The sequence below is a fragment of the Nothobranchius furzeri genome, chromosome 6 (genome assembly GCF_043380555.1).
Source record: "Nothobranchius furzeri strain GRZ-AD chromosome 6, NfurGRZ-RIMD1, whole genome shotgun sequence".
Classification (NCBI taxonomy): domain Eukaryota; kingdom Metazoa; phylum Chordata; class Actinopteri; order Cyprinodontiformes; family Nothobranchiidae; genus Nothobranchius; species Nothobranchius furzeri.
In genome coordinates, this window is record NC_091746.1 from 58,828,981 (window position 1) to 58,851,949 (window position 22,969).

The 22,969-nt window shown below is 40.7% G+C and overlaps 1 protein-coding gene across 2 annotated transcripts in view; it reads right to left on the minus strand.

Annotated features, from left to right (window-relative positions):
- LOC107374708 (potassium/sodium hyperpolarization-activated cyclic nucleotide-gated channel 1) overlaps window positions 1-22,969 on the minus strand; it is a 108,328-nt gene that overhangs the window by 41,953 nt on the left and 43,406 nt on the right. For both annotated transcript variants that reach the window (XM_015942906.3, XM_070552789.1), the window contains exon 3: window positions 12,283-12,444. In XM_015942906.3, coding sequence (XP_015798392.1) covers window positions 12,283-12,444 — 162 coding nt within the window. The remainder of the gene's footprint in view (window positions 1-12,282; window positions 12,445-22,969) is intronic.

Sequence of the window (22,969 nt, forward strand, 5' to 3'; positions counted from 1 at the left end):
TTTGACTCAGAAGACCCGCGACCCGATTTGGACACCTTGGAGGATTCTGTTCATCTTCTGAACAAAAACTGGTAGTTTGTTTACTTTTGTTAGATATTTTATTTCTGTGCTCGTAGCGCTTCCACCTGGAGCTCTACGCTGATGGGTTGTCCACTGACTGCAGGTCTTAGCTCCGTCATCTGTCCCAATTTAATTCAACAATCTACAGATAAATAAAACAATGTGCTGCATATATTTATTGATAACTCCAGCAAATATTTAACCGATAGTTTAGCAGAATAAATCTTCCTGATGCTGGAGTAACTTGTTAGTTATTAGTTATTATTGAAATCAATCAATCAATCAATCAATCAAAGCTTTATTTATAAAGCGCCTTCCGCAACCCTGTCAGGAAGCCCAAAGCGCTGAAATATGGGGATCATCTTTTAGATCGTATCCGAGTGTGTATGTGTGTGTCATAGCTTTCCCAAATGACTATTATTTTTCTTACCAGAGCAAACGTGGTTAGCAGTGTTGCTGTGGTCATGCTAACGGGACTCTGGAGTCCAGAAGTAGCGGTGCGATAGATGGATTTATAGATGTAGGTCACAATTTTACATCAGACCTATGCTATTTAAAAATGCATGTAGGACACGGACAAATGGCTCAGACCTTTTTCTGTAGCTGTAAACGCAATTTTCCGTAATAATTAAGAGCACAAAACTAAACAAAATACAATTATTCACAATACTAGCAACAGCAGCTACCTTGTTTTACGTGCTGGAGTGATGTATGGAAAACAGTTCTTCACTGTCTGGAGGAGTGAATTTAGATTTTCTGTAATGATTTATGACAAAATTTCTTAACAAAATTGAAAACTGAACCTAGTTCATAGTTGTATTGATGGTAAAGTGTAGTTATACTGATTTTCTACTATTTTAATGCTGAGCCTGGCCAACACCTTTATTTCTTGGTGCAGATGCAGAGCTCCTAATGCTGACTGGCAGTTTCATGCATAGATGTCTTCCTTAAAAATGTGTTCATGTTTAGATGTGTTGAAATGGGTTTAATGTAGAAAAGTTTTCTTCTCACCTTCCGGTTACAATTTACTAAACAGAGACTGGCATGCATTTCTGCTGAAGAGAAGAAGACAAAAGGCCTGATTAATTTATAAAGTCTGAACTGAGTTCAGCTGCTGGAAATGACTCATTCAGGGGTTGTGTGTGGGGGATAAAACAAGTGGGTGAGCCAGGAATAAAAGAAGCAAAGAAGGGTGACTGATGGGTGGTTATGCATGACCAGCCAGTCCTTTGTGGATTTGTTGATGTGTGTATCCATCTTGTGTTCCTGCCTGTCTGTCTGCCTCTAACCCACTCTGTGACGTGAGTTTTCAGCTCTCTGCGACTCTCTGCGTTTTAAAATGTGCATGTGCATTCACACAACATGCATGCCCCTAAAAATGTTCCCCATACTGTACATGCAAACAGCCCGCCATCCTGTGAACAGAGCCGACACAGTGACAGTTGCATTATCTTGTCTGGCGATTAAGCAAATGCAGCCTCTAAAGAGTAAGAAGGTACTCTCAGACCATTAGTCAAGAAGATAACGGCGCTACACGCAGTATTGCAACACTCAGCAGTATCTGCAGTCCTCACAAGTCTCCTCCTTCTTAACCCAGCTGGAAGCCAAGTGCAAGCCAAGAATAGAAGACATAAAAACATACATGATCAGTCTAAAATCATCAGTTTAGAACAGATGCAACTGTGCATCTAGAAGTTTTATTATTTGTTTCAATCTGCTGTGAAAAGAATCAAAACAATCAGACACTAAATATGGAGATATTTAGCTTGTGCATGCTAATGCATTGTGATGGTGTGAGGAGAAGGATCCTACATGTGGGCGGGCCTCATCACTTTGGATTTGCCAGGTCACAGTCAGCACACAGGCCATTACTTCAGCAGAGATCCACAGGGAAGAGATTCCACAATCTGCTCGAATCGCAGCCAAAGACACAAAGCCAGCTGCTCATGAGCACAAATCTCACACAGTACCACAGAGTCAGACTATTTTACCACCAATTTTATTATCTACGGGCTTCCAGACACGGAGCATATGAAAAAAATAACAGTTTAAATATTGAAGGAGGAAGTAACACAAAATAAATAAAAATGTCACCTTCTTCTACCTCAGATTAGGCTCATTTTATATATATATAAAGCATGTGAACAAAAAACTGTTCAACATGAGCAATAGTTCATTGTTTAGTTTAAAAAAATCAGTTAATTGCATTAAGACTCACAACTTCACTTGGGGCTTTTAAAGCTAAATTAAAAATGCACTACAGGCTCATAGCACCCCGTTAGGCCTCTGATCTGGTTGGTTTAACTGATGTGCCTGGTTTTTAGCCTTTGTTCGCATGTAGTTTGTATCTAAATTAAGATTTTATCTATGCTTTTGTTGCTTTGGTTCTTAAAGAGGGACTGCACACCAGCAGAAGATGTAACTCCACCCTAGTCAAGATTTGAAAAAGGCCATGAAAGTGGGCGTTGCCAGGAGGCACAGAGTGGCATGGCCAAGTGTGGGGAATTTCCATCCTGGGAGGGAGGGGGAGTGGGAGGAGACTGTACCGATGACGTGAAATTGTTCCAGCCCCAGCCAATCACAAGTTTAAAATGCAGTAGCCACTGTTCTGCCACAGGGGGCAGCACAAAGACGTTTTTAAGACCCAGACTCAAGATTTAATCAAGTTTGCACAAACATGTAAAAAATGCACAGAAACAGAAAGATTGCTTTTTTAAAGACCCAATTATACGGTTTAAAGAAAAAAAAAGTTATTTGGGGGTTTAGTTACTCTTTAACATGCATTCATGTATAGTACTTTTTACTCCTTATGATGTACCCCTTATTATTTTAATGCTTGTTTTTACAATGCTGTGTTCAGCGCTTTGGGCTGCCTTGGTTGGCAGCAGGAAGGTGCTCTATAAATAAATAAATGAAATGAAATAAAACAACTTAAAACTTTGACTTAAATTATATTAAATGCTTTCTCTTATTTTGTCAACGTATAACCCTAAAAATCTAGTTGTGGGAGAACCATCTGCAGTGCCACGATTGCAGTGAAGCTAAAATTTAACTCAAATTCAACTATTAAAAATACCAACTTCAGATGGGAAATATGCAAGAATAAACAGAACATCAACACAGAAATAAAGGTTCAACAGAGTGGGGGTGTATGGCTCTGCTGACCTTTATGTGGGAGGAAAAAAGAAAAAAACATGTTCTGCATTTATTTCACAGAATTCTACATCAGAAGCTTGCAATTAAAAACTATGAACAACCCCGAGGCACTTTGGAAACAAGTCAAGTGAACTAACGATGCTGAACTAGATCTTTTGGTCTGAAAAAAGGTATGAAATTAAAGAGAAAAGAGAAAAGCTGCAGAATTTCATGAAAATGAAGACTGACTTTGAATCCCAAAGCTGGAGGAACATCCTTCTAACTTTTAGATGATCAGATTTTCCAGTCTTGTCATTTTTGTTTTCTTTCATTATACCTTGTATATATACCATGTTATTAACCAGTTATGAATGTACTAGCTTAACATTCTTTGGCTAAATTGTAAAGCATTTTGATCAACTGTAAATTGTTGTAGTTGTAGTTATTTCTATCCCTAGGTTTAAAAACTCTGGAGAACTAGGAGGGTTATTGTTGAAGGGGTTATGCAAACCTGACTACGTTATTGAGAACCTCGGACGTTACACAGCAAGATTACCCAACCTCTTCTGACAGAAGGAGCTGTAACTACTCTCCATATCAAATCAGCAGATGAGGCAAATGCATAGTCTGGCGAGCCATCCTATATACAGTACAGGCCAAAAGTTTGGACACACCTTCTCATTCACATTGGGAGATTCTCACTGAAGGCATCAAAACTTTGAATGAACACATGTGGAGTTATGTAGTTGAAGGAGTCATCACCTGAAATAATGGGAGTAATGGACCAGCATGCCATCATTAGGGTTGGGCATCGTTTGATTTTGAACAATTCCGATTCCATTTCCTCGTTTCAATTCCGGTTCCTATCGATTTCCGATTCCAATTCTTTCAAGACATGACATGCTTTACATGACCCAGCTAACCACAGGTCCTACTTGATGAAATAATCTTAACTTCAACATGAATTTTTATTCTATGAACAATAACATCACCTTCATTTAGACAGAAACATGTTTTGGAGGAAAAAAAGAAAAAGACTTGCAGCACAACCAGTGTGTTTGTTTCTGACCACAACCAAAGTCTGGAAGAAGCCTCTGGGATGAGAGGCTAAATGTCTCCAACATATCCAGAAACATCCAGCTGTTTTCAGCTAAAACTCTCAGGATGATCATGTCCAGGATGACTGAGAACTACACCTCCATGCTGCAGCAGCATTCAGTCAGAACAGGAAGTGAAACTTAAATGTAGCTGCTGTCAGTAACAATCTAACAGATTTTAAACATTAAAACTCTCAACAGAAATAGTTCAGAAAGGAAATTAAAATGTTCACAACTTTGTGTGTGATTTATTATTATAATTATTATAATTATTTATTGTGGCAGAAGCTGGTGTGGTCCACCAAGCTGCTCTAGCATGATGACTTTAATAATTCTACAGGTTATTGTTCAGCCTTCTGACGCTCACGTGTCTGACTGCTAACACTCCGTGTGTTTTTATTTCTGCAGTGAGACAAACTCACCCCACACTGTCCAGAGTTTGTTCTTTAAAGCTTCTATTAAATCCACCGTGTTGGCGTATTTTAACAAGTTTCCTCTAAGCTGCAGGAGTTAAAGGGGCCTTATGGAAGTTTGACTGCCAAAAACATGTATAGAAATAATAAATGTCTTCTTCATACATTCTTCTGCAATGCCCTGGTCCTGTAGAATGAGCCCTGGCATTTTTACTGTGATTGCCTATTTTTCTGTAAAATCACAGAAAAAGAGAGTTGAGCTGAGCTGCTCGGGTCGAGCATGCTGCTTCATGTGCGTTCACGCTCAGGCTCGTGCTGCACACAGACAGCTGGTGTGATCAGCTCAGAAAAGCGTTGATCACAATTTGCAGATCCCGTTTATTTTTCACAGAGATCGGCCGCAGATTCCTCTTCCGTCGGCATTCTAGGAATCAAAACTAGGAATGGAAATACGTATATTCTTTGTCCTGACCAAACCTGACATTGGGAGGGTCCAGGCTCTGTACATAATGAAACTGATATATGTGTTACAATATAGGCTATCATTTGTGACAAAATCTTTATCCAAGTTACAACCGTCTTTAAAATTAATGCACAACAGGGAAAATGCAGCACAGACTCCTGCAGGATATTAGCTGTAGTTCTCCATCATCAATACTAGATTTCATATTTTATTGTGTTCAATGTTATATTAAGTTTATTTATTACAATTATTAATAGCCTTTGTTTCAGTTTTGCTCTCTGATGAATTATTTGGAAATTATTGATCAAATTAATTAGTCAAAATAAAGTAGGGACCTCTGAATGAATATGCATTTCATAAAGACTAAAATATTGTTTGTTTAATGTCTTAAATGAGAAAAAATACTGCAAAGTAAAGAACTTGTGATTTTTAAACAAAATTTTTTTTTATTCAACTTTGAAACTTTTTTGGGCCCCTGAAAGCTGTGGGCCCTTAAGCCTGATTCATGCTTCTCCGTCTGCGTCGGTGCGAAGACACGCAACGTCCTTGCGGACCTGCCGGAGAGCTCCGCAAGGACGGACGGATTCGAGCTCTATTTTCTAAACATCCGTCAGTCGAGATGGACAACGCAAGCTTGTGATTGGTCAGGATGCCGCTGTTGTCTACAGCGCCGCTGTTGCGCCCTCAAAAACATAAAGAGAGCCGAGGTTAACAAGCGGCCGACACGGAGAAGCTTGAAGAATACCTCGCGAAAAAACTCTAAAAACTTGAACGTTTAATCCCCCCGTGACTGGAGGAGTGAAAAGATACGCAGCAAGTGTTTTATTGGTGGACGGAAATGACAGGAAACGTGGGTTTAGGGGTGGTGAGCGTATGAAGAGGTGGAGGAGAATGAGAGACAAATATGTCCGTGTTAAAAAGTCTCTTATATACAAAAAGACAATATAAACACACTATCTTGGACCGATACATGACAGGATACCACAGAACAGCGCTACGCCCTCTGTTGTCCTGCCGGGGAATTGCTTTGCAACACTCTCCAGGAGACGGAGAAGTATGAGAGCAAAACGCTTCCATCAACCCGTGCGTGTCTGTCTCTTGCGGAGCTGACGGAGAAGCATGAATCAGGCTTTAGAATCTTCCTAATCTTTCACCGCTTTACGGCGCCCCTGCTAGCAGATGAGGGTGGAACTACAATTTTAGCCACTCCTTCTTGGCTTCAAAAAAGGCAAACCAAAAGGGCCCCTTGGGAATTATGATTTTATTAGACATACATAAAAGTGATAGTCTTGTGATAGTAGGCAATAAGTTAAATATTTGGTGGGTACACCCACCCTCCATCCTAAAGAGTCCCATCCAAACATCCAAACTGAGTGTTGTCAGCAATAGCCACTAGCGTTAGACATCATTTACATGTCAATCACAGAGCGTGCATGTGTTTGCGGAAGTACCTGGACAGATGCAGAGTTGGCAAAATTTCTTATGTGGAAGTCTTTAATTTATACAAACAGCATAATGTGTAACGATTGTAAAACAAAGTGTTTTTCTACATCAAATGCAGGCCATTTACCATGACAAGAAAAGTAACAAAGTTAAAAGTAGCAAAAAGATTAAAAACAAAATAAGAACATTTACATTAGTGAGAACAATAAAATACAAATGAGATGAAATTTAGATAAAAGATGATTAAAATTAAGTAGTTAAAAGAAAGCTAAAAACAAAAAATTCTGAAAGCAAAAGCTTTAGAACGAGGCCATCGACTGCCAGTGATGGGGACTGTTTGATTGTGAGCGGGAGCTGGTTCCAGAGAGAGGGTACAAGGACTTGAAAAGCCTGACCACCAATAATCTTAAATCGGGTGCAGGGGACAATAAGCAATTTCTGGTCAGCCAACCGCTGTATGTTTAAAGTGGAAAAAAAAACCTGAAACAGCTCATTCTGGAAGGTACTGAAAATGTCAAGAATAAAGGGACTAAGATTGCTTTTTTTTAGGACTATTCAAAAACTTTTTGAACATTCTTGTATAGACTTTACAATGCTCTAAGGTCCACTTCACACTCGACTAAGAACCCAGAATAATTTTCATGACTCTTTAGACTCTAGTTGTATTGTGTTCTTGGGGTGCTCTCTTTCACCAGAAAATATTTTAGCAACAATCCTATCATGTACTCTCATCACTGTGTCATGGTCCATCCTGGCATGACCCTGTTGGACTCTATCAGGACATAAACAGCATCATCCTAGAGATGGATGACGCACGTGTAGAAAGTTGTCATTCAAATTCCTGATGACCAAACCACATCAGCACATGTTGCTTCATATCATCAAAACACTGTCAACGTACTCCATCCATGATCTGAGACGTGCTTCCACCACTGGCATAAAACATAAAGAAGTGGTCAAAACCTTTGACGACCTGTCACTGAGTTCTTAACACAAACTTGATGACCTCGCCAAAGTCGTCCGTGTTGTGACAGATTTTTTGTCTTGACTCTCCGTAAAGGTGTCCTACTTTGTTTCTACATATAAATTACTCAACAGAAAATTGAGGTTGTTAAGTCAAAGTTCTTCCCAAAGCCTTCCAGCTTCACCAAGGAAGTGATTGGCCCACACAGGGAGCAGTGAATTAACCTTTTACACGAGTTTACCTCACAGTGATGTGCATTTAAAAAAGGGGGCAAGTGTCTGACTCATGCAGAGGGACACAAATGAATGTGATTCCAGAGTTATACTCATCAAAAATAAACAATGAAATCTTGATTAGTGAAGAGGATCTTTATGCATTTTTGTGAACGAAACCATTACTAAGTATGATTTGCAACATTTGTTTAGAAAACGATATCAGTGTAAAATCTTTTGGCGCAAACAGAGCAGTGTCTGTTTGTTCCATCTGTTTGCATGAGTAACACGTTTAAGTTGGTACTGAACTCGCTCAGGCAACCCATGGTCTCAAAGTGGAGACAAGAGCGGGAAACAAGAGTGGTGACGTTGAGGAGAGCTGACATTTGCACCTCCGGTCTGTTGCCTCCGAGCAGCCAGCATGCATGTGAAGCACAAAAATGTTTGTCACATAGCAGGCGATGAGAAGGCAGAAGACTTCCACAGGCAAGCAGTCACAGTTCTGCCCAGCAGGCTTGTACACACTTCCCCACAATCGTATTGCTCTGAGAGGAGCAGCAATGTTTGACCCCCTCAATTTAAACGGATAGGGATGAACAAAGACAGAATGCTCTTGGAGGAGCAGAAGAACACACCAAGAAGGTGTGTTGACACACTCTATCTCCATCTGTCTGTTTTCACTACAGCCCAGGTCATTCTGGAACACCTGGAATATCCAACAAGTCAGATTTTATCTCTAAATCTGAACTGCATGAAAAAGCATGGAACAGACCTGACAGTCCACCCAAGAACAGGGCACACCGTGCTTCAACTAGACGAGGAGAAATAACGTCGCCTAACTTGAGCAAAGGCTACTATTATAGGGAATGCTTCCACCACAAGAAGTTGACATGAAACATGAAGACAAGTTCTTTGTTTGATCTTTGATCAGAATGCCTTTGTGTTTATTTCTCTTGTCTGAGATTCGTTTTTAAACCTTTGTAGATTGATTTCAACCCTTTTGCATCACTGCAATTAAGACTGGTTGAAATATGTGAATTTTAAGAACATTCATGTTGATAAGAGGTGGCTTGCCTCCCTCTAACATACTTCCTAACAATAAAAAGGTATTATGATTCTACATTTTGGAAGGGTTTAAAAAGTTGAAATCATGATCTCAGGCTAGATGTTTCCCTAGACACATTCAGTGTTATCGCAAGATTTAGCCGTTCCGTTTGAATGAAGGTGGTAAAACTAGCAGAGTTTGCAATGCGTCACAAAAAACGACAAAGTCAGTAAATGTTAATCCAAACATTGGATTACCATGACCTGGGTGACTGAGAAGCTTCACCAGCATACAGTACATTTTTGCATACATGATTTAAATAAAAAAAAATGCTACGCTTCTTATATCGATTCAGTATCATAACACTACATATCCCAATATTGCAGTGTATTGACATTTTCTTACATCCCTGCTTTTAATGCTATAAACATGCACACCTCCCAACAATGATCTAACACACAGATGAAAAGAAGGCAACTTAAGAATTTTAGTAACAAACTAACTAAATAACCCTAAAAGCAAACCCAATGAAATATTAACCACAACCACTTCTAAAATACAGGAAAACCCTGTTTCTTTGTGAAAATATGTAATGAAATTAGGAATTATTACAGCCTTTTCCACACTACTTAATTTAACTATTTTTTTAAAGTTCCAACTGTGTGTTTCCGGCTTTAAACACCTACAGGACCAACCATTTCCACTGGCACACTCATTATGTGGTGCAGTAGAGCTTTTTTGACTTCCTTTAAAAATGATGTGGTTCTGTCTCACCTAAGCTGGCACCATGTGATGCTGACAAAAGACTGTTGATTGGCATTGAACCACAGGTAGTGATTCATCTCTGCAGCAGCAGCAGCAACACGGATTTCTTGTGTTTTCAAGCGGGTGAAAATCTGATATTTAATTTATATGATTCACAGATATCTGTGCACAGACTAAATATTGTGTGATTGAATAATAAATAAAGGAGCAAATTTGTTAACTGATTTTTGGGGACTTCCAGGCGTCTTTTATACCACACCTGAGTCTTATAAAGCTGTAAATTACTGATTCAAACAACCACTAGTTCATGGTGTGGCACACACACACACACACACACACACACACACACACACACACACACACACACACACACACACACACACACACACACACACACACACACACACAGGGAAGTTGTGTGTCAGTGAGATCACAGCCTCACATCCTGCGATGATGAATAGCTGATTCTGCCCACTTCGAGTGGGTATAGTGTTTGCGTGGGGAAAAATGCAACAGCGATCCAAGCAAAAGTGCACCGTACTGCACAGAATGATGTGATGAAAAAGGACCACAAAGAGGACACTCGTATTTATCACCAGGCAGCTGGACCAACTGCTAGAATACAGAATAAAGAAGCTGCATTTAAAGCAAGCACACACACACACACACACACACACACACACACACACACACACACAGTGTGTGACTTCCTTCACACAAAATTTTCACAAACCTTGAACACAAATGCTTTAAACAGCCTGCACAGACTGGAATATTCAGTTATATTTATCTTTATTTTTAAATATATACTCTAAACTACAGAACATGTATTTTTGAATTTCTATATTCATGAATCATTTACCAGCAAAGATGCTGGTCAGAATTTTTGAGGACAAGTGGCCTCATTATTAGCATGATATAATCATCAAAGGCATTTCAAAACAAGCATGCAGCTGCACCTAGAGAACACTATCCCCGTAACACACACACACACACACACACACACACACACACACACACACACACACACACACACACACACACACACACACACACACACACACACACACACACACACACACACACACACACACACACACACACAGTGTGTGACTTCCTTCACACAAAATTTTCACAAACCTTGAACACAAATGCTTTAAACAGCCTGCACAGACTGGAATATTCAGTTATATTTATCTTTATTTTTAAATATATACTCTAAACTACAGAACATGTATTTTTGAATTTCTATATTCATGAATCATTTACCAGCAAAGATGCTGGTCAGAATTTTTGAGGACAAGTGGCCTCATTATTAGCATGATATAATCATCAAAGGCATTTCAAAACAAGCATGCAGCTGCACCTAGAGAACACTATCCCCGTAACACACACACACACACACACACACACACACACACACAAACACACACACACACACACACACACACACACACACACACACACACACACACACACACACACACACAAACACACACACACACACACACACACACACACACACACACACACACACACACACAGCCTTTCAGAGACCTTGTGGTTAAGACTTTTTCATGAACTTTCATGATCATGTATGGGTAAAACTTGAAACCTAGAATAAACACAATAGAAGCACAAACCACTAACAAATGTATTTGTGAGAGGAGAAATCTGGCTGTTGATTGGATTTTATTTTAAAGGTGTGAAATAACCCAAAATTGAGCCATACTGTTAAAACTAATACATTCTGTCAAACAGAATTTCATTTTCCCCTGAATTACATCTAGAACTATGGTACAGATCTTTTCAGTTCCTATAAGTATTTGGGTATCTGGCTTGACAGCACACTTTCATTTGACATTCACATTAATTCATTACTTTCTAAAATCAAGTCAAGAATTGGGTTTCTATACCACAACAGGTCATCCTTTACTCGTTCTGCAAAGCAAACCTTGGTCAAAATGACAATCCTTCCCGTCTTAGATTACGGTGACATCATTTATAGGGCTCGATGTCATTCATCACTCAGCAGTCCGTTTCATCACTGGTGCCCCTTTCACTACTCATCATTGTGATCTGTACTCTCATCTGTAGAGCCCCGTCATATCTTCACTCATTACTCGTCACTTCCAACAACCAGAGCAATTTATGTTCAGGTAACTTAATCTCTATGGTTATTCCCAAAACTCGTACCTCCTCTGGCCGCTCCTCATTCAAGTTTGCTGCTTCCATCGACTGGAATGAGCTGCAAAACTCCCTAAAGCTCACTACCTACATCCCATTATCTGCCTTCAATAATTCATTGTAACCAATAGTTTCTGATAAATGTTCTTCTGAGTACTTAGACTGTTTTAAGTCCGTTTTGATTGCTTGTACATTTTATATATGAGAACAGTCCTTTGTCTTTATATTTAACTGTTTTAACCTTATTTTTATCTTGTTTGTTTTTATTTTGTCTACCTGTTGTTTTTGGTGAAAAGCTAATTATGTGTCTGTTGCTGCTGCCTCTTGGTCAGATCGTCGTAAATGAGAATAAGTTCTCTATCGACTCATCTGGTTAAATGAAGGTTAATAAAAAAATGCACATCCCTGTCTTAGATTAGACATTTCATCCAACAGACTTAAGCTAATGACAAATATATATTTACTGCAAAATGGCAAAAACAAGGTTGGGATACTTACAACCATTCCATTTAGCGACACCCAGCAGTCAGGGGGAAAGTCTTGGAGGAGAGGCACCAGATATTGTAGACAGCCATCCCAGTGACACAGAAGCAGCATCATCCCTATCAAATTAAATATTCTTACCACTGCACTAGCCAGGTCATAGGTCATATGGAAAATCTGCCAGAGAAACAGAAGGAGGGAGAGACCTCGGTTAGAGCTCATCAGACATCTGACATCTGTGCATTAAAATAAGTGTCCAGGTTGTACTGTAATAATGCACAGAGACTTTAAAGACTTCAGGAACCAGTCAGTCCCAAAAATGAAAAGAAAAAAAAGTACAAAGCCACCCTTATGTTTGAGTGCTTGTTCACAAAAGAGTGTCTGCTTCAGTATGTCTGTGCAGTTTCAGCTGCTGAAAATTCAACCCGGCTGATTTTCAGAATAAATGGGCAAATGGAGGAAATGCTCATGCAGCTCAGAGTTAAGGCACTGGTGAATGAATATGAGAGAGAGAGAGAGAGAGAGAGAGAGAGAGAGAGAGAGAGAGAGAGAGAGAGAGAGAGAGAGAGAGAGAACCAATGAATAATAAAATAAATTTTAGCCAGTGAGAGGGTTTAAATGCCATAAGCTGGGGCATGTGTTACTGCTGGCGGGGCTGTTTAATCAGAGCAGGAAAGTTTCAGAATAGAAAGTCATCAGTGGGGGCGAGCAAGCACATCTGCAGGGAGAAACCGCTTCATTTCCATCGGATCTGGCCACGGTGAATTGACTCACACCTGAATGACTGCGGCACTCATTCAGAGTCACTCATTAGCATGAGAAATCATCATTAGCATGAAAAACTCATTACTTATTTCCAGGTTAGTTATTCCACAGTCTTAGTTGAACCAAACGTCAATTTGACCACCCCATAATAAACACTTAAATAAAAAGAATCATGGCTGCTGATTGGACCATTTCACATAATAAACCTGCCTCATTTCTCACTTAGTTAAATAGGAGGAATAACTTTTTCTGGAAATTATTATCTCTTTTTACTTGATGGCTCTCTTTCCCACATTATCATTTTACTGTTTAATTGGTTCACAGCTTTATGGAAAAGTTAGTTTTTTTTTTCTTTTAAATGTAAAATCTTCAGTCCTAAAAGTTAAATTCCAAACCACACGATGTTACACAAAATAAGGACACTGCTTAGATTTATTTACATGTTTTCTTTTAGTATCTCAGGTCCCTCTGCAGAAGGCTGTCTCCCTGAGTCTGATCAAAACAGATCAACAGCTGGCTGGTTCCTTTAAAACATCTGGCTGCTTCACAAAGTGGAGGTTTCCAAGGATTGGTGGCAGCATTCAACAGTAGCAGCTGTGCCTCTATATCTCCATTTATTTGTATTCAAAGGGACGCCTTTTAATGTAAATAAGAGGTGCTCAAAATTTGGTGGTAGTGTGTTCCCTCCTGGTACTGGGAGGTTCAAAGCCCGGTCGGGTCATACCAAATACTTTAAAATGGGACCCAATGCCTCCCTGCTTGATAATCAGCTTCAAGGGGTTGGATTAGGGGTTAAACCACCAAACTGTTCCCGAGTGTGGCCGTGTCTGCAGCTCACCACTTCCCACGAGGACTGGTCAGCTGTGGAGATGAATGTCGCCAGTGTGTTGTGACTAATAGGACTTTAACTTTTTAATTAACTTATTTTTTTCAGTACATTTAAAGTATAAAGGTATGTCTTGTGTGTCGCTCTCTGGGAAAAAAAGCTCTTGCACTTGTGTTCCAGGAGTAGAAGTTAGCAGGGGCGGAGCTATGGGTGGGCCTGGGTGGGCACAGGCCCACCCAGTTTGACAGAGTGCCCATCCACCAGGGGCAGGGCCAGGCAAGCAACTGCTTAGCAACCCCAGTTATGTTGTAACAACAATTAAAAAATTATTACTTTAATGAATGTGCACTTTTTTCACTGTGTAATAAAAATACAAAGTTTTATATCTGGTATTAATTTAAATCATATTATGTCTAAGTTTTCCAGTTTGCTCGTTGGAGTTGTGATTTGGTCTTTTATATAAAAAAGCTAATTGGCACCTGCTAACTGACACTAAGCAACTATTAACCTACTGTAGCGAAAATTTTCTGATGCCATCCCTGCCACCCAGTGAGGTTCATGAGTTTTTTTTTTTTTTTCTCAGAATCATCCTCCTGGCCTGGACTTCTCACAGCTGAACCGGGCATCTCCCGGAGTCTGCGGACGACATCATTGATATTGTCAGTGGTGTAAACTGAGAAAGGACTGGGTGTGAGGGGGAGACAGACGCGCAGCACGCAGCGGACACACAAGGACCTTTTATCTGATGCTTTTCCTCGCACTTACATTAATCCGGTAAAGGAAACGAATCGTTTCATCCGGGTATCTCGCCGGGTCTGCTGTAGTACTCTAAGGCAATTTTTTGGTTCTGTTCATTTTATTGTTGTTGTTATCTGGACCGGGGGTTCGGGTGGAAAATCCCGGAGGTGATGAGTCATCCCAAACCGTGTCGGCGCGTCGCTGTCCGTGGTCCTGAATGAGACAGAGCCCTTGAGAGCCGGTGAGGAGAGGGGGTGTGGTCAGAGGTGTATGCTGCTTAGTCAAGGTGTGTGTGCGTGTGTGCGTGCGTGCATGCGTGCATGCACGCTTGGATCGTGCTTGCTGATTATTCCCTGGTGGAGGGCGCGGTTGCTGAGAATTATCTGATCTGATCTCTGGTTTTGCACTACCTTCTGCTGCATCTTGAGCTATCTGGAGTATGAAGAACAGTCAAAAATCCTGATTTTTGAAACATGCCGTGACCTCTGGCAAGCTGCGGTCTTTTGGATCTTCAGCTCTTAGCTGACAGCCTGCAGCTAGGATGCTGAGAAGAGCATGGCAGCATGCCTGGCTGAGATTAGAACCTGTCTAAGGTCCTGAAAATTCACACGAGGGAGTGAGCAGGTCTTGGCCCAAAACGGGAGTCCAGCATCGGTAGCAGTCCTTAAAATAGAAATGTAACAATTATTCATGGAACAAGTATATAATATATAATCTTCTATCATAGAATTATTTGTGGCTTGAGAGATTTTATTAAAAACATGTAATCTTGACGTGCACGCGGCGCGCATCTCATATGAGCTTTGAAATTAATTAGGCCCATCCAGATTTTTCTAGGCCCACCCATTTGCTACGTTCTGGCTCCGCCACTGACTAATACTCTCTGAAATTCAGACATCTCACCTCTGACTAACAACCACAAAACTACCACCATCTCTGTATCTGCGTTGTGGACGGGTCTTCCACAGAAAACACAAGCCCAAAGGTCTTCTGCATGCAAATTTACTGTGTGACAGACTGCTGGTGTTAGGTACCAGCTCCTCACGGCGGTTCAGGTAATGGATGAACGTTCTGTTCTTCTGCTACCTTCTGTATCAGCAGGTCAGAGAATTGGTCATTGGTGCATCTCTATTTGAGAACATGCAGTAGGTGAAGAAATATTATGTTGGGGTCTTGAGATGATCTGTACAATTGAAGTAAAATTTTAAAAGAAATTACAAAATTTTACTTTTTTTTCTAGAATTCTTACTAAAGAAAAAGAAGCAATAATTTGAGCTAATATTGTAAATAAATCCCCTTTGTATTGGAGGAACAAAACATTCTGATTTTGATTTAAAAACCAGGATGTTACTCCTAATGAATCCCAGACTGTTGACACACATGTTGTGATAGTTCATTTTTTTCTTTTCGTGTCTAATTCAACCTGATCAAACTCCCAGGTGCTGTAATAGCTCTTTGAATCCACATTTCTCCCCCTCGCTCTATTGTGGCTGAGTCCTGCAGCCCCCCTGCACAAAGGGCAGTGTCCACAAGCAGAACAGAGGGAAGAAAAAGGCCTGAGCTGATGCTCAGATCCCTCTATGGTTCATCTCATCCACAGGGAGACACGGCACGCTGCCCTAAAAGGCTAAAAATAGCCCCAATCTTACAGGGTGGTGGTCTCAGTGCACCCAACATCGTCTCTGCTGCCCACATCTGAACTCGTCATTTAGCATCAGTCAGAGTTTAACAACATGTAGGATAACAACCAATGATATGGTGGAAGTTTTAAATTCATGATCGACTGAAGCAGGACTGTAAAACAGGATGTAACATTTCAAGCTACTTTTAGAATTGCTGATAATTAAAAAATAAGTAAAAATAGAAAAAAACTTATTGCACTTGTGCCTATTTCTCCATTTGCACAATGGAAAAAGGAGCAAAACAGAAAAGGGGCACATGGAGAGGGATAAGGTGCCGTGTGTGAAGGATGGAGCAAGGTTTTCCAAATTCCCAGGGACCGTCTCACTTTGCTGAAGTTTCTGTGACCTTTGAGTCATGCAGCATCACAAAGGATGGAAGGGTAAAACACAGAAAGTCATTAACACACTGAAGTTTGTCGGGTTTTTAAATTCCAGAACACCGCTTTGAAAAGTCCTGCTGGTAAAATACAGCTTTAGAAGTTTATTTGTACTTTTAATGGAATGACTGTGAAGCAAATGCAGTCATCGGGAAGAATAAAAGCATGAGGGTAAATGTTATATGAAAGCTAAGATTTGCCTCTAAAGTAACATTAAAAGGTCATAAATGTCCGTCTAGATTATAAAAATTATAGAAAGTGTGCATGGAAAAAAACAGCTCAAAAATATAATCATCTTGCTTTTTGTTTTTTCCATTCAAAAAACAGTTAGGTTAAAATATAGTGTGATTTATCTGCTGTACTTCAGGAAGCTAGAGATCAGGACACAGTAGCCAAAACAAAATGATTTTGCTCTGCAAGGCGGTCTAGCCACACTCCACTGGAGCCTCAGCAGGTCATTGGGCGGATCTGTATCATGTTATGTCAATCACAGCGCTCTAGTGGTTTGGTGGGCGGGATAATGCAACAGAGCGGAACAACTCAGATGGCATCAGCTCATTTGAAACCATCAACTTGGACTACTTAGACTTGGGCTTTAGTCTGAGTCGAGTAGTTAGAGGTTAGAGGTAGAGTGAGCTTCCGGCCATCTTTAGCAAACCTCTTTAACCAGCAAAGATTCTGACACGTCGTCAAAACCTTTTTAAACCTTTTTTGCGCCTGCGAAGCTGATAATAACAAAATAGTTCCTGCAGAACAAAGCTGATATTGTTTAGACTCCTTAAGAGTCCCAGATCCTCTGTTCCATCCGTCTGTGCAACCCGAGACAACTCTGGACTGGAGAAGTCGGTGTTTGCGGTCAGTCTACCGGACCTGGGAGCCCCGAGGTCATCCGACCTCTCTGACCTCCGGATCCATGATGAGGGTCATCAAAGGGTGAGGTAGAGCACAGTGAGATTGTGTCTGAATGTGGTTTTGCTAATAATCTATTTAAATAGCTTAACTCAAACCAAATTCCTTTTCATCCAGGACTCATCTCTCTGAAATACGGAGATCCTGATTACATTATACTTGCACACAAGTTCCAGACACCATCCTTTAGTTCACAGCCACTCACAGTAAATAATAGTTTAACCAATTTGTCAAGTCTTAATTGTCTGAAAAATAAATTCTTATTTTTATAAACTTGACTGTTTCTTGAATCAAAACGAAGTGTGTACAATTCCCTAATGAATAAAAGAATCCTAGAGTCTTCTGACTAAAACAAATAAAGACCAGGCAAGGTGATATTCTATGTATAAATAGAGAATCACAGCTTATTGATCACAAGTGGTGTTAATAATATAAATGGCTCTCAAAGCAATTTACATAACCCAACTTACTATTTATTAGCATTACAGACACTATAGATGTACATGCAGACACTACTGTCTGAATGTATTTTACTTCAATCAGTGCCATTGATACAGAGATGTAATAAAAGTCACGTGAAGAGTTGGAATGACTCTGGGTTGGATTTATACAGCTGGCTGATGTGTTAAAGCAGCTTTACAGAGAAAAAAAGAGCATGCAGGAGAATTACTTTTCATCTAACTGTGGGCTCTGAACATGCAACGACAAAGTGGCCTTTGTGCAACTTTAACTGGACATGAGTGACCTCTGTGTGAGGTTAGTGAGGATTAGCATGGGTCTAATTTGAGGAGCTTAAATCCACCACTAGCTATTGCATAGAGGGATAACAAAACTGCATCTAGGAAATCTGGAATTCTCCTGCTTAACATCAATCTCGTAAATCTCCATTTGGATGTCCCTTGGTTTTGCGTAATTACTAAAGTACAGCTGAACATGGATTTGTTAAGAGAAAAAAGGCACACGCAATTGGAATTAATTGGAATTGAGCTTTTTTTCTTCTTTTCTGCTTGCTTGGAAAACTTGTAAAAAGGCAAAATACATAAACATGCATGTTCTGATGCAACATCTATTTTATCCTGCCAGGAAAAGCAGCTTGCTGTACTGTAAGTAATTACAACTCACGTGACTGTTGTGTGCAACGTGTAATCGTGCTGATGTACGTAATTCAGCAATAAATAGACATAAATGCAGTTGGCATAACTTGAAGGCTTCAGGCAGTGCACTTGTGTGCTCTGGAAACCTAATAAGTGTGCAGATCTGTTTAGAACATGCTCCAGAATAGACCAGACTGCACAGAAGGAGGAAAGAAAAGCCATTTTTCTGAGTTAATATTACATGGCCAAAGAATTAAATAAACACAAATGAAGATCAGTGGGATTTTTAGCAGGAAACAAAGCTGCATTCCTCTAATGCATGGGTAGAGGGCCATTTTCTAGCATATTTTAGTTGTCTCCGTGATCCAAAACACTTGATTCACCTGCAGCTCATCATGCTCTGCAGAAGCCTGATTAAAATCAGGTGTATTGAAGCAGGGAGAAAACAAAAATATGCTGGGTACCAGCCCTCTGGGGAAGGCAGTTGGCTACGCCTCCTCTAATGCTTGCACTTGTGCTGAATAGCAGAGTAACACGGTTTTATGTTGAAACTTGTCTCAATTTACAATGAAGTTCCAAACTTTAAATCTTGCTGATATGCAGGGGAACAGTTTTAGCTTGCTTTTAGCACCCCCTAGTGTCCATTTGTTCAGTTCAGCTCAGTTCAGTTCATTTTTATTTCAAACATTTCACCACCTAAGCATCTCAGACCTTCCCCTCATATATCGCTCTAATTTGCATACTGATTTATCAGTTATATTTTTCTAGTTCCGTCATCTCTTTGATGACTAGAACCTCAGCCTGCTCTGGTGTTCCATTCAACTTAATGAATATTTTACAGTCTGACATCCAAGTTGCCTGTATTTTCTTCTGTTTTCTCAAAACTCTTGCTTGTCTTGCTATGTCTGCATTTTTCTTGATTAGGTGTTCATTTAAATATACAATTGTACCTCTTAGCATTCTTCCTTATTTGAGCAGTTCTTTTTTCTGTTTTCTATTAACAAAACGAATGATAATGGCAGGTAATTGCTTTTTGTTTTTCATTGGAAGAGGACGACATCCCTCAATATTATTACTGTCTATTTCAATACCCTTGAAGTTGAAGAAAGTCATTCCCTGCTCTTTCAGAGTGCGTAGTTCTTGCTCAGGTGGCTCTCCTGCTTCTGAAGCTGCCACCCGTGCATACGCTTGATGCTTGGTTTCCAGTCCTGTCACTATCACATAATTTACTCTTGTATATTGTTCCAGATCTGACACTCGTCCTTCCAGCATAGCGATCTTCTTGTCCTTGTCCTCGCTCAGCCTTCTTAGTTCTTTAATATCATCCATTAAATTATCAGTTTTTTTTTGTTTTGAAATTGTTGTTATTTCTTCTGACATAAAGTTTAGTGATTTCTTTATGTCTTCCTGTTCCTCCTCATTAATGTTGCTCCTCTCAGGTGACATCTTATCAGCGTTAAGGGCCGCTGGTTGTGAAGCCGGCGTGGTCTGTCAGCTAGCCTCGTTAGCCGGTGGTGGAGCCTAGTGGCTGGGTCCCGAGGCTGCTGGTGGAACCTGTTGACTAGGCCCAGAGGCTGGTGGTGGAGCCCGTTGGCTGGGTCCAGAGGCTGGTGGTGGAGCCTGTTGGCTGGGTCCTGAGGCTGGTGGTGGAGCCCGTTGGCTGGGTTCAGAGGCTGGTGGTGGAGCCTGTTGGCTGGGTCCTGAGGCTGGTGGTGGAGCCTGTTGGCTGGGTCCAGAAGCTGGTGGTGGAGCCCCAGTAGAGCCTGGTCTGGTTAGCTGGAGCAGAACCTGGGCCTGGTAGCTGAAGCCGAGCTGAAGCAGAGCTTGTAGCTGGAACAGAGCCTGATCTGGTAGCTGGAGAAGCACCTGGGCGTGGTAGCTGGAGCAGAACCTGTCGCTGGGGTTGTCTGTCTCCTTGCGGTGGGTTCGTCTTTTTAACACCTTAATCTAACAGCCGAAACATTTCCCAGACTTCCTTAGTGTCTAAAGGAATGATTCATCTCTAAATTTAACAATATAGCTGCGTCATGGTCTAAAACATGCAGGAAACGTGCTGGAAGCAGACTGCAGTCCCAACAGAGTGGCCCAGTCTGAAGTTGCAAGTGGAATTTTCTGGCCATAGGAGGCAATAGAGAGTGGGTGGCCTTTCATTAACCCTAAAGGGTCATTTTAGCACACACCGGCTCAAAAAATATGAAAAAGTTGCAAAGTATCCCTAAAAAGTACAATTTGCAGTACAATAAATAATCATCTTTGACTCCTAAACTTAAAGCGTTTGTCCATTTTAAAGCACTTACATTTCCAAAGACGAGATCTGATTCAGTAAATCCACATGAAGACATACGCATCATATGTATACAACACAACATTACGCTGAGCCATAGATGGAATTTGTACACTGCTGTTTTTCTTTTAAATATGTTATTTAACATCCAGTTTTAAAACATAAAACATGTTTGGGTGCTCTAAAGCTCAAAAGGCTCTCTTTGTTTATCCATTAATATTTGCATCCCATTTGGAGGAATTTGCTTGGTAATATGTGCAAAGGTGTAAAATGTGTGAAGAACTACTAGACTTCACCAATAGATCGGTGCTTTTGTTTAATGATTCCATCTCTGTTTTGTGTCCAACATGAAGACATTCGTTCCTGTGGGAAAACCGACGCTTGTTTCCTTTGTTCTCCATCTTTCTTATGTGAGCCAGTTTTCTCTTGTTCTTCCTTGGAGCGCATCACGCTGCAGCTCCTGGAGCCTGGCTGCTGTGGCCGCCGTTTCACCCGCGCTGCATCTATTTTTGTCCTGCAAGTGTGATAACCCCAACACTTTTGTTCTACCTTAATCTGTGCTCTCCCATTCGAAGCTGCATTGACAGCAGGGTCATCTTCTGGGACTCAAGCGCACACAGTTAAAAAGTTCATATTTATCATGGTGTCTTCTTTAAATTCACACGACTTTGGGAGTGAAAGTGATAATTAACAGTGTTGATGTATGAGCACTGAAGCACACTTATTAATAGTCTTCTATTTATGTCACAATTTTAATTGTGTCTGCTCCATTGGCTTTTTAATACGCCATGTAAATAAATGGTAAATGGAATGTATTTGATATAGTGTTTTCTGCAACCCCCCAAGGCGCTTTAATACACAATCAGTTAATAACACACACACACACACACACACACACGCACACGCACACACACACACACACACACACACACACACACACACACACACACACACACACACACACACACACACACACACACACACACACACACACACCTACACTGGTGCTACTGGTCCTTCCAATCACCACCAGCAGGTGAGATGGGTCAGGTGTCTTGCCCAAGGACACCACGACTGCAACAGACTGGGTGGGGATCGAACCTGCAACGTTTTGATTACAGGGTGGGCACCTACATCCTCTGCCACCGTCGCCCTAAATACACATAAACATGCAACCTAATCAGGAATAGTGTATTATGGCTTTTGGTAGCTGAACGTTGTGCAGTGTAGACTTCTGCTACACTTCTTCTATGGGGTGACAATTTTGATTGTTTTACTTGAAATACAATTGAATGAAACATATACCTCTCATCCAGACATTTACATGCGCTCACACCACAAACAAAAAAGCTGAAAATGACCTTTAAGCAGAGCTGCAGCAGGAGCAAGTTGTTGTTGGTGCTCCAGTCTTGGGTCTTTCATATGAATCCGAACTGCTTATACTGCTGATTTTTTTCTACACACCATTCATTGGCTTCCTTATTTACCGTATCCCTATATATTCTGCATCCTTTTGCAGGATTTTAACATGCTGTTTAAAACATTCTTTATCCCAAATCTGCTTCTTCTCCACAATTTACTGTTTGTTTCCACAGTTTGTTCACACTCGTGATGCTTCCAAGATGTCCGCCACATCCCAGAATGCAACACATAATCACATGTGATCACAAGCCCTGGGATTTCAGTAGAATATGTAAGGAAATCCAGCCGTCTATGAGCTTTATTGCTCAGTCAGACTTCACAATGAAAACACGATTCAGAGTAAAACTTGGTCACAAAAAGTTGGACCTCATGTCACAGTTTCCTTGCAGAACCAGTTCGAAACCCGCCCGTGCAACTTCTCCGTGCAGAGTTGCATGCGTGGGAGTATTCCTGCTTCCTCCCAAAGACCAAAACCCTGCAAGTAAGACCTGGCTCACACAGTAACCTAATCATGCCTTTTTTTGACCTCACCTTCCAACATTCTTGCTCTAAAATCGTTTATTTAAATATACCATGCCTGGTGCCATAAAAGCCCTAGGGCATGC